The 12,723-nt window shown below is 36.9% G+C and overlaps 1 protein-coding gene across 1 annotated transcript in view; it reads right to left on the bottom strand.

Annotated features, from left to right (window-relative positions):
- UBASH3A (ubiquitin associated and SH3 domain containing A) overlaps nt 1-12,723 on the bottom strand; it is a 140,094-nt gene that overhangs the window by 94,668 nt on the left and 32,703 nt on the right. Inside the window, exon 3 of the mRNA XM_007493177.3 lies at nt 9,525-9,711. Coding sequence (XP_007493239.1) covers nt 9,525-9,711 — 187 coding nt within the window. The remainder of the gene's footprint in view (nt 1-9,524; nt 9,712-12,723) is intronic.

Below are 12,723 nucleotides of genomic sequence, written 5' to 3'. Positions count from 1 at the left end.
ACTGAGGAAGGGTTCCTGTATCTGGCTGCTGGCAGCATTCTGTGTCACTTGGACATCAGGACCTGCTTGGACATCTAACAACAACAGATCCTGGCTCTAACTGGTTTTGGACTCGTGCCGTGTGAGATTTGGGCATTTGGTAAAGTTTTTTAGGTTAGTAACCTAGTTAGCATAGTTAGTTAGGTTTTAAGTAAGAATAAGCATAAGTAAATCCCTAAGCCCTTATTCCTTTCCCTTCCAAAACAATAAAGCAGATTTTTATGTTTTTTCCTCTTGTGTTTCCCTTACCCAAAGATCCTAACCTAACAGCTTGGCTGAGCCAGGTAGGCTGAAGAAACTGCTTATTGTTTTTATTTATTGTATGATTGTGTATTTAGCTAGCTAGGAGCTTAGGGGGTTACATAGAATTCTGAGGGTTGGCTTCCAGAAGGGGTTACTTACTGAAGCTGCATCACAGACCCCAGCAGCCATCTTGGGGCAGCCATCTTAAGGAAAAAACTGTTTTGATTGTTTGAAATTTAATTTTGTTGCTTCTGGTATATGTACAACATACAGTGTAGCAATAATCTTACAGTGGAAGCTGGCATGTCAGTAGACATGTTTAGCAATATGTTGGGATTGTTTTTTAATTATTTAATGTATATGCCATATTTTATTTTTGTTATGTTCCCTACTTACTGTCATTATGCGTTTGCTATGGATGGTCTGAAACCCTCAACGGATGTTAAGCTTTGTGACATTGCGGTTTATGTACCCCTGGCTGTAATCTGTGCCTGTGTGGTCTCCAAGTCTCGTGCCTCTGTGTGCCCATGTCGTAAGCGTCTAAAATATCTGGTGACCTGGTTTAGGAGGGATGACATGAAGATGATGGTTATGCCAATGAAAATTCATCTAGATATCCTCGAGCACTTAATAAACCTAAATATGACTCAAGGCTTTGCACAAGATAACAACAAACACTTAAATAGGCTAGAAAAAGAGGAAGCGGCAGGAATGATTTCTTTGTGCCCACTTAGAGATATGCCAGTGGTAAGACAAAATGAAGTCCATAAAGTACAAATGTGTAAGAGATTTTCCCCAGAAAACCTTGAGTCCATCAGGAAGAGAACCCCACTTTTTAATGATGAACCTAATAGGGTAATTAAGGGCATGTGTAGGACAATTGATTTGTACAATCCTGATTTTAATGATTTTGCCCTACTGATGAAGGAGGTCTTGACAAAGAGGAAAAGGACCAAATTTATACAGGACAGTAGAACAGATCCTTTACTGCAACCTTGGCCAGAGGATTTGAAATTAGATACATCTGATGAGGGGGTTTATGAAACATTGGTAGAGGCAAGAGATGCAATTCTGGAGGCAATGGGAAGTTATACCAAAAGGTCCAATTCATGGTCAAAATTTGAGGCAATCAAACAGAAGGTCTCTGAAGCTCCTGTGGTTTTCCTGGAAAGGATAACTGAGGCAGCTGAAACTTTATTGGGGATGGATCCACTGGAAGAAAACTCAATTGCACATATTAAGAGGGTCTTTGTTAAAAATACTCTCCCAAAGATCAGGCAATTTTTTAAAACAAATTACCCGCACTGGGAAGAATTAGACCTTGAGGATCTACGGAAAAAGGCCACATATTTGATTACTGATTGGGAGGATAAGAACGATAAGAGGGATACTGTTGTTGAGGACTTAAAATGGAAATTGCAAGAAGCTGAATCAAAGGCCAGTGAAATCAAAGAAATAAAAGCTGTGGCTGCTTTAAGATCTGTATAGCCAAGGTATACTAATAATACTTATAAACCAAATGAGAGGAGATCAAGTCCTAGGAAGTGTTTCCTGTGTGATTTCATTGGACACCTGTACAGAGACTGCCGATTTAGGAATCAGGTTAAGAGACAATTGAATAATGGGTATGATAGAAACAATAATTGGAGTAGTAATAATTACAATAATAATAGATGGAATACTAATAATAATTATATAATAATATATAATAATATATTATATATTATATATATAAAAATAATAATAATAGTAGTACTACTAATAATAAAGTATACCAATCAATGTGAAAATGCCTATTGCCAGGGACAACAAGCACCTGATTTAAATACTATGCAGTCTTGGGCAAATGTTGGAGCAAGGCCTAAATATAGCCAGGTTGTGAAGGGTGACCAGAGTAAGAATAGTGCCTTATGAAGGTTATTCCTTAGAACACATGATAATGAATCAAGTAATGAGTGTGATATAATTGGAAATGAATTGAGGATAAATGAAAATGGTGTAATGAAAATAATATAGGTGGTAATGCAAATGAATTAATTGAATCAAAGGACGATATAATTGGTGTAATTATACAGAGAAAGAACATTGTAATATAAATTTAAGAGAAAATCCTAATGAATGTATGATAAGAGAAATTAATGAAGAATATAATCTAAATAATAATAATGAAATTGTAAATGAGAACAATGATACTAAGATGGAGAATTTAAGGACAAATGCAAGTAATATAAAAACTGATGATGCAAAATCCTGGGAAACTCATGTAATTCATGCAGATGTTGACTTGGATGGACAGGAAATGACTGAGCCTTGTACTGATGATACTATACTTGCACCAATTCTTGAAACCTTCCAACCCCCAAATAGCACTGAATGTTATGTTTCAGTAACTATAGTGGATCAGATATATGATCCTTTGGTGGATACTGGAGCCAGTAAATCATTTTTGCAAGTCTTCCTAAAGATTATAGAGCTGTTGGTACTATGGAAGTGATTGCAGCTACTGGAAAACCAGAGAGAGTAGCAAAATTACAACCTAAAATGATAACCCTTGGTCCATTAAGTGTGGAGCATGCATTTCTATGTATGCCAAGATGTCCAATGAACCTTCTCAGAAGGGACTTGCTTTGTAAATTATGAGCAACAATTCAATGAACTGACACTGGGGATATATCATTACAATTCCCAGAAAAATCTCTGAAAGCCTTTCCATTGCTGTTCTTATATTCAGTCAGTGCAGAGAATGAGTTGAGTTCCATCTATCCTATTCCTGAGGATATACTAGAAGATTTATGGGCAAAGTCTCCCACAGATGTTGGCCTATTGAAATCAACTGATCCAGTGATAGAACCAAGGAAGGACCAGTTCCTTGTGTTCCTCAATACCCTTTGAGTAAAGAAGCTATAGACAGAATAAGACCAATTATTGAGTCCCTAATTCAACAAGGGATCATAAAACTGTGTTTTTCAAATTACAATACTCCCATACTGCCAATAAAGAAACAAAAGCTTGATCAAGATGGTAATGTTATCTATAGAGTCATACTGGATTTGAGATCTGTAAATGATCATGTAATTAAGACTCATCCTGTAGTACCAAGTCCAGCAGCTATAATATCATCCATTCCAAGTCAAGCAAGATATTTCACCATGGTAGATTTATGTTCAGCGTTTTTTTCGATACCCATTCACAAGGATTCTCAAAAGATCTTTGCTTTCACATACGACAGTGCCCAGTGGACGTTCACTCATCTTCCACAGGGATTCTGTGATAGTCTGAGCCAATTTTCTCAAATTTTGAATAGCATCCTTAAAACAATATAATTCAAGGAAAGTAAAATAGTACATTTTGTAGATGATATCCTCCTAGCATCTCTATCTGCTAAAGTGTGTTTGAGAGATAGCAAGATTCTTTTGATTGAATTATATAAACATGGACATAAAATATCTAAAGCAAAACTTCAGTGGATTTTGCCTCACATTGAGTATCTTGGTTTTGTGTTGTCAGAGGGTTCTAGAAGTATCACTAAGAAAAGAATAGCTGATATCCAGAAAATGAGTGCACCTAAGACCAAGAAGCAACTCAGAGCTGTTCTTGGGACAACTGGTTTTTGTAGACAATGTATACCTGCATATAGTGAAATTATTAAATGTTGAACAGATCTAACCAGGAATACAGAACCAGAACCTCTGAAACTCAAACCTATACATCTGCAAGTGTTAAGTAAGCTTAAGGAAGCAATTCCATCTGCACCAGCTCTTGGAATCCCAGACTATACTAAACCTGTTCAATTATTTGTGCATGAGACCGAAGGTATTCCATCTGGTGTACTGACACAACTTTAGGACAAAGTTATCATCCATTTGGATACTATAGTTGTCAGCTAGATCCAATTGCTGCAGGTACAGTTCCTTGTTTAAGGGGTTTAGCTGCTGCAGCTATGTTAGTTCAAAAGCCATCTGACTTAGTTTTGGAATGTCCATTGACCGTATTTTGTTCACATCAAATAGAAGCACTAATGAGGAAATTTCATACTCAAGCATATTCAGATCAATGAATATCTAAGAATGAAATTATACTTCTAGGTAGTGAAAACATCAGGTTGAAAAGGTGTAGTGTATTAAATCCAGCTACTTCTTCCTGATATGCCAAAGGATGGTGAACCATTACATGAATGTTTAGAAGTAGTAGATCTAGTGGATATGCCAAGGATGGATTTAAAAGGTACTCTGATTGAAAATCCAGATTTGGTTCTATTCACTGATTAATCTTCATATTTGTGTAATGGAATTAGATGTACAGGTGTTGCAGTTGTCATAGAATTTGAGACACTGTGGTATGGATCATTACTTAGTAACCTTAGTGCTCAAACCACAGAGTTGATCGCTTTAAAGCAAGCATTTCTTCTGGCAGCTAGTAAAAGTGCAAATATTTACACAGACTCTCATTATGCCTTTTCTGTTTGTCATGCTACAGGAAAGATCTGGAAACAATGAGGTTTTATTACTGAATCAGGAAAGCCAATTGCTCCTGTAGAAATAATAACTGAGTTGTTGGATGCTATCCAGAAGCCTAAACAGCTAGCGTAATCCATTGTAGAAGTCATACTAATACAAGAGATTCAGTTTCTAAAGGAAATCATAGAGCTGATATAACTGCAAAATTTGCAGCCAGAAATGCTCCAGTGTATATTATGAACTTATCAACTATAGAATCTGATGATCTAGAAAAAGCTTATGTAGACTCAGAAATACAAAAGTTGAAAGAGAAGTTTGGAGCAAGAAAAGAATATGGTATATGGTTAACAGATACAGGAAAACCACTGTTACCAAAAGACCTGTATACCTATTTATTAACCTATGTTAAGCCATTCACACAAAAGGTCATTTTGGTATTCAAGCTGTAATTGACACCATAAAGAGACAATGGGTTGCTCCTGGAATAAATACTGTAGCAAATAAGGTCTGCTCAAGCTGTTCTGTTTGCCAAAAATTCAATCAAGGAGCATTCAGACAGAAAGCTTTAGGTGGTAGACCTTTAGCATATTGTCCATTTGAGAGACGGAAGTTTGATTACATCAGCATGCCAAAAGCTGGAAGATACAAGTTTTGCTTGGCAATTGTTGATAGATTAACCAAATTGCCTGAAGTTTTCCCATCAAATAAAAATATGGCTAACTTTGTGGTGAAAGTGTTAATTAAGGAAATTATACCTAGATTTGGAGTACCATTAACAATAGACTCTGATAAAGGATCCCATTTCACTCAAGACATCCTGAAAAGAGTCTATGAAAATCTAGGAATAACACCAAAATATCATGTGTCTTATTATCCCAAAAGTTCTGGGTAAGTTGAGCACTTGAATAAGGAATTAAGATTATGGTGGGGAATCTCTGTGCTGAAACTGATCTCAAATGGTGAGAGATCCTTCCCATAGCTTTGTTTTACTTACATATGAGGCCAAGAGCAGATTTGCATATATCATCCTATGAAATGCTCTTTGGACATGTTCCACTAGAAGCAAAAACTTGTAAGATAGTTTATACATCTCTCTCAGGAGGAGATTGTCAACTTGCTTCTTACTTAAGTGCTTTACAACAAAGACTAAAAGAATTACATGATATGGGAGTATTAATTCAAACTGGTCCTTTGTATTATTCTCTTCATAATTATGAACCAGGAGATATGGTATATTCAAAGAATTTTGCTAAAACATCAGCAACACAGGAAAATTGGTTAGGTCCTCACACAATTGTGTTGGTTTCTCCATCTTCAGTAAAAGTTTTGGGTAGAGATTCTTTTTTTTTTTTAAACCCTTACCTTCCGTCTTGGAGTCAATACTGTGTATTGGCTCCAAGGCAGAAGAGTGGTAAGGGCTAGGCAATGGGGGTCAAGTGACTTGCCCAGGGTCACACAGCTGGGAAGTGTCTGAGGCCAGATTTGAACCTACGACCTCCCATCTCTAGGCCTGGCTCTCAATCCACTGAGCTACCCAGCTGCCCCTTTGGGTAGAGATTCTTGGTATCATTGTTCACATACAAAATTAGCACATGGTATAAATAATGAAAATGTACACATCATTGAAGAAGAAGGAAATGAAGAGATTGCAGAAAGATAGAATTATCAGTCAAATTGAATCTGCAATCAAAAAGATCAGTAAGGAGAGGACCATTCCTGTGGAAGAGGATAGAAGGGGACAATATGATGAAGAGGAGAATTCAGGAATTAATGGACATTGATAGAAGACTGAGAACTTCTAAATTTAAAAGACTTTGTGAAATTTGCAATGAAGAGGATTATAGGATAAATGGACTAATGAATTTATACTTTGGGTAATGTGTTATAGCAAATAATAACATATCATTTATTCACATACAAACACAAATATATTTACTACTATGGAATTGCAGAAGGATATTCAAGTGAAAGGAAGTAGGGGTAAGTATGTTGCATACAACAGTAACATAACTCTTCTATAACAGTAACACTGAAATTTAAATAGCCAAACAACGTGACATAGCAAAAGTAACAACATAATAAAACAGAAGCCCAAAATATAAACATGGTTAGGTTACATTGAATCACTATTTAAATGAATGAAACAATGTATAGTTATAGAAATTTAGTTAGATGAAGTATTTGGAAGATAGAGATTAGTTGGATAATATTAAGTAAAATAAGATAAGAAAATTAGATACTGACTTGCACTGCATCATACATTACACAACACAAACAACATATGACATCACATATCAAACAAAATTATAAATAAATATGTAAATATATATAAATAGGGTATATAATAGGATTGTAAATTATTGCATTGTAGTGTATGTTTATATGTAGACTATGTGTAAATATGAAGTGTACATAGGTGTATATGTGTGCATATGTATAGCATGCATGTATATTTTGTATGTACATGCTATATGTATATATAATGTGTAAATTATGTACATAGCTCATTAATATCTTTTGTTACATATATTTGCATAAGTGGTTTAATGTTTGGTTTGATTTTCATTGTAAAACTTATGCAATGTTGTGTTTATTGTAATTTTCAAACATTTTCCCTCTAATTTTAATGTTAATGTACTGCAATAGTAGTGCAGTTTTCTGTTTTAGTTGATAAGAGTATTTTAAGTTTAATTTTGCATGGAAGCTATGTTCATCTTTTGTTTGATGCTATTTGCTGTTTTGATTTTGCTTCTGTTTGACTTTTGTACTTGTTCATTATTTACATTGTTTTCATTTTGCTTTCTCCCTTGTTACAATTCCTTATAAATAGGTTAGTGTCAGTTAGAGTAAGACAGTTGAGTGTAGGTTGTTTGTTATTTTGGGCAGATTTCTTAGCTTAGGTAACTGGTAAGTATTTTAGATTGTGCACAAATTCAGAAATAGTGTTTCCAACATGATTTTTGATTTGTGCAATAGGGGGGAATTGTGATAAAGGATGAAAAGGTTTGCAATTTGCAAAGCTGTGCAAAAACTGAAAAATGCAAACCTAGAAATGATTGACAGTGGCATGTGACCAAAGGCCATATGAGAGCCAGAGCCTGAGGGATCTAGGTGAAGATTCCATCTTTGCCAACTGATTTTTCTTCTGGTCTCCTGAGGAGGTCGAGTGGAAGGCTTGGAGAGGATTTTCTTGTGTTGAAACTGAGGAAGGGTTCCTGTTCAGTCTCACTTGGACATCAGGACTTGCTTGGACATCTAACAACAACAGATCCTGAATCTAACTGGTTTTTGGACTCGTGTTGTGTGAGATTTGGGTACTTGGTTAAGTTTTTTAGTTTAGTAACCTAGTTAGTATAGTTTAGTTAGTTTTAAATAAGAATAAGAATAAGCAAATCCCTAAGCCCTTATTCCTTTCCCTTCCAAAACAATAAAGCAGATTTTAATGTTTTTTCCTCTTGTGTTTTCCTTACCCCCAAATCCTAACCTAACAGTACATATACAATGGCATGGTGTCCACTTCTTTATTTCACAATTCCAGGCAAGTGTGGCAATCAGACAGGTGTACATAACATGAAAGAAGACATAGGGCCAAATGGAAGGCCTCTTACTTATCCTAATTAGATTTCTTCTGGAGTCTGGGAATATGCAAGAGATGGACTCTGTGAGAAAGAAGTGTGATAGCCCTTCCTCTTCTTCTTGCAAGACACCCTCATAGCACACTGTCATAAGAATGATTAGATGGAAGGTTCCCCGTCTGCTTTCTCTAATTTCCACATGGATGGATGATGCTCTTGACTCTCCTTTCAAAACCTCTGTGAAAGAGGTAGCAGATAAGGAGTGTAAGGGGGCCCTGGGAGAGGTTTGGTATCAATTGAAGTGAGGTATCATGTTATGTGGCCAAAACAGGAAATCAAAGTAGTTCAAGGAAAGTTTCCAAATGGAGAAGAGGCTTTCTTCCTAGATGATGGTACTCTGGAACAAAGCTCGAGCTAATCAATCTTGTCATGATTCTGTCTATAACAGGAAAGACTTGTGGTCTTGTAAACTCTAAAGGAATTCTAAAACCATAACCCTTGAAATGCACACTTACCATGTTCAAAAATTATTTGTGGAGGGGGCAGCTGGTTAGCTCAGTGGATTGAGAGCCAGGTCTAGAGATGGGAGGTCCTGGGTTCAAATCTGACCTGAGACACTTCCCAGCTGTGTGTCCCTGGGCAAGTCACTTGACCCCCACTGCCTAGCCCTTACCACTCTTGTGCCTTGGAACCAATACACAGTATTGATTCCAAGATGGAAGGGAAGGGTTAAAAAAAAAAGAATTATTTGTGGGTATAAACCATAATCACTATCCCTAAAGTTACAACTGCCTCCCTCAGGGAGGTGCAGATCAGGCAAATGTACTAAGAGCTATAACACAAATTAGAACATGATCTAGTGAGTAAGAGAGGCTGAACAAACTGGCATTAGTGACTTGAGGAAGGAGGGATCACTTCTCATTACAGAAGGCTTCATGAAGTAGGGAACATTTCAGTAAGACCTTGAAGGATAAATTGGGAGGACTAAGGAATATTGGACAAAGTATGCAGATACCCATAGGTAGGAGGAAGGAAGACAAGTCAGGGAACATTTAGTACTGCTAGTAGTACAGCTTGGATAGTATAGAGAGCATGTAAACAAAAGTAGTAAGAAATAAGGCATGAAAAGAAAGATGGAACCATATCTTGGGATCCTTTGAATGCCACGTTAGGGAGTTTGCATTTTAGGAAATAAAGGAAACTAGCTTACCGTGAAGAAGTCACAGAGTGTCACATGGGGGAAAGTTTCATGTGCTCTGTTCTTGCCACACTGACGCTTGCTTTCTCTCCAAAAATCCTGTAGTTTTTCCAGCAGAGGCCCAGTGGGACATAGGTAGAGGGCATATTCTTGAGGGATTGGGTCATCTAAAGAAGGGTCGTTGTAATGAAAATGCAACCTGCAAGGAAGAATTGAATCATTTGGCCATTCACAAGTCAGAGAGATCCTTTTCACTCAGTTCTGATGCAATATCAAAAGAAAAGAAAGCAAAACTTGATCCTTAAATTTTCTCTTACAGTTGCAATATCTCCTACACATCTTTAGTTGTTTGAGGTCCTCTCTGGAAATTATTTTTCTTTGAGGTCCTATTCTGGAAGTTATATCAGCAAAAATAATGCTAATTTTTCTCACATTGTTGTAGTTTTCCAAAGCATTCTTCCTCCTCCCAGGGAGTCATTCCAAATTATATTTTTTTAAAGCAAAAAGTTATAACTGATCAATGTATTGAAAAAAATCTGAAAAACATGTACAGAGTGTAATGTCTGTGGACATCCTACTTTAATGAAGGTTGGCACCATCTTTTCTTGTCTTACTATCTTTTCAAGTTTCTGAGTTCTGAGGGATTTTTGGTGTTTTGTTCTTTGAATTTATTTTGTTATAGTTACTGGGTATATTGTCTTCTTGTTTCTCCTTACTACACTTATTGCCAATTCATATGTATCTTTCTATATCTTTAAAATTTTTTTAAAGATTTAATTTAATTAATTAATTTAGTATATTTTTCCATGGTTACAAGATTCTTGTTCTTTCCTTCCCCTACCCCTCCCTCCCTCTCATTAGCTGACACACATTTCCACTGGGTTTTACATGTGTCATTGATCAAAAAGTATTTCCATATTATTGATATTTGCACTAGGATGATCGTTTAGAGTCTACATCCCCAGTCATATCCCCCTCAACCCATGTGATCAAACAGTTGTTTTCTTCTGTGTTTCTACTTCCACAGTTCTTCTTCTGAATGTAGATGGTGTGCTTTCTCATAGATCTCTCAGAATTGTCTTGGATCATTGCATTGCTGCTAGTAGAGAAGTCCATTACATTCGATTGTACCACAGTGTATTTGTCTCTGTGTATAAGGTTCTCCCGGTTCTGCTGATTTCACTCTGCATCAATTCCTGGAGGTCGTTCCAGTTCACATGGAATCCCTCCAGTTCATTATTCTTTACAGAACAATAGCATTCCATCACCAACATGTACCACAATTTGTTTAGCCATTCCCCAATCGAAGGACTCTATATATTTTTGGATTTGTCACACACATAATTTATTATGACAGTAATATTTTATTACATTCATGTTCCACAGTTTATTTAAGTATTTCCCCAAACTGATGGACAACTACTTTGTTTTTCATTTCTTAGCTATCACAAAAATACTACTATAAATATTTTGGTTTTATAGGGACTTTCTAATTAATTTCTTATTAATGGCTTTGTTATAGTACTCGTGCAGTAATGGAGTCTCTGGCTCAAAGGATGTGGACATTTAGTTGCTTTATTTTGAATTTGTGTTTGTATTAGTTAAATTTTGTATAATTCTTGATCACTTTTCAAAATGGTTGGTACCAGTTCATAGCTCCACCATTAATGTATTCATGTGATTTCCCCCCCTTTTAACATCGACTATTGCCATTTTATGGATCATTTTTGCCAATTTTCAGGGAGTAAGGTAAAACTTTAGGGTTGTTTTGATTTGCATTTCTTTTATTAGTAACTTGGAGCATTTTGTGTGTGTGTGTGTGTGTGTGTGTGTGTGTGTGTGTGTGTGTGTGGTAGTGGATACTTTAAAGTTTCTTTTTGAAAACTATGTTTATATTCTTGACCACTGATCTAATTAGAATAAGGAAGATTTATCAATCATAATAACTTATTTGTTTGTGTATCTTGGATACAAAACCCTTATTAGGGAGATTTGATATAAAGGATTTTTCCCATTTCAATCACTCCCCATTTTATCCTAGAGGTATTAATGTTGTCAGTGCAAAAGATTTCATTTATCTAGTTTATATTTTGTAATTGTCTCTATCTCTTGTTTGGTTAGAAATATGTCTCTTAACCACATCTGTCAAAGGTATTTGATCTCTTTTTTTTCTAGGTTTTTAGTATGCTCTCTTAAGGATGGGTGCACGGTAAGATTTTTGGAATCCTGACATCAGAGCTGAGGGAGAGAAAAAATGTCAGCTGGAGAGCAAAGGATTCTGGGAAGGAAAGTGACCTGAGGACGAGCTGGATGGAATTCTGCAGTTCTGATCTGGGTCCTTGACCTGAGAAGATCTGTTTTGGGGATGGGGATTTCACTGAAAGCCCCCTGAGAGAATCCTGTTCCTACGTTTCTAGCTTCTTGGAGATCTTTCTTCAATCTGTTATCTCCAACCACCTCTCAGCTGAGGAGAAGATGCCTTAAACCCCAAAGGGGGGCTGTGGTCTCACAGAAAGTAGAGTCCAGCTCCCTTGCCCTTTCCTGCCTCCTTGTACCCATCCCTTTTGTAGTTCCTTAGGCCAGTTAGTTACATTAAATAATAGTGGGGTTATTTAATTGGGGAAATGGGCTGGAGAAGTCTGGGGTCAGGAAACCCTCACTCCCCAGGTGAGGGACCCTGTAGAAAATATTAGAGTAACAACCCCCACCTTCCTACACCCAGTTTATTTAAGATCCTTCATTAAAACCTTTATAAAGGAGCCAGATTTTTGCTAAGCCTCTTGAAATAGTTCCGAAGGGTATATGTTACAAGAACAATAGAGTCCTTTGAGCCTACCCCCTCTGAGGCAAAGCCCGGGCTGCCTTGCCTCTAGATCCTCTCTGTGGGAGAAAAGCTCAGGCCATCCTTAGGTTTAGTTGGTGAGGGAAGCTGCTCTTCAAATTCTCCTCCAGCCATGGCCTCAGGGAACCCGGTGCTGCAACTGACAAGTGCTTCCCTCTGAGAGGAGAGAGGAAGACCCAAGCTAGCTGCAGTCAGGCTTTGGCTCTCTCTCTCCTATACTGGTCCTGCTCCACGAACTCCACAGATACACCATCACAGTCAGGAAAAGGGCCTTTATTTGACTTCAGGTACTACCATTTTTACACTCTTGAATATTCAGGTCATGTACCCATTTGGATTGTATTATGGAAAGCGGCATAAATCCTTTTT

Source organism: Monodelphis domestica, chromosome 4, assembly GCF_027887165.1.
Source record: "Monodelphis domestica isolate mMonDom1 chromosome 4, mMonDom1.pri, whole genome shotgun sequence".
Classification (NCBI taxonomy): Eukaryota; Metazoa; Chordata; class Mammalia; order Didelphimorphia; family Didelphidae; genus Monodelphis; species Monodelphis domestica.
The sequence above is the reverse complement of the archived record's forward strand: the minus strand, read 5'-3'. Positions and strand labels throughout refer to the sequence as shown.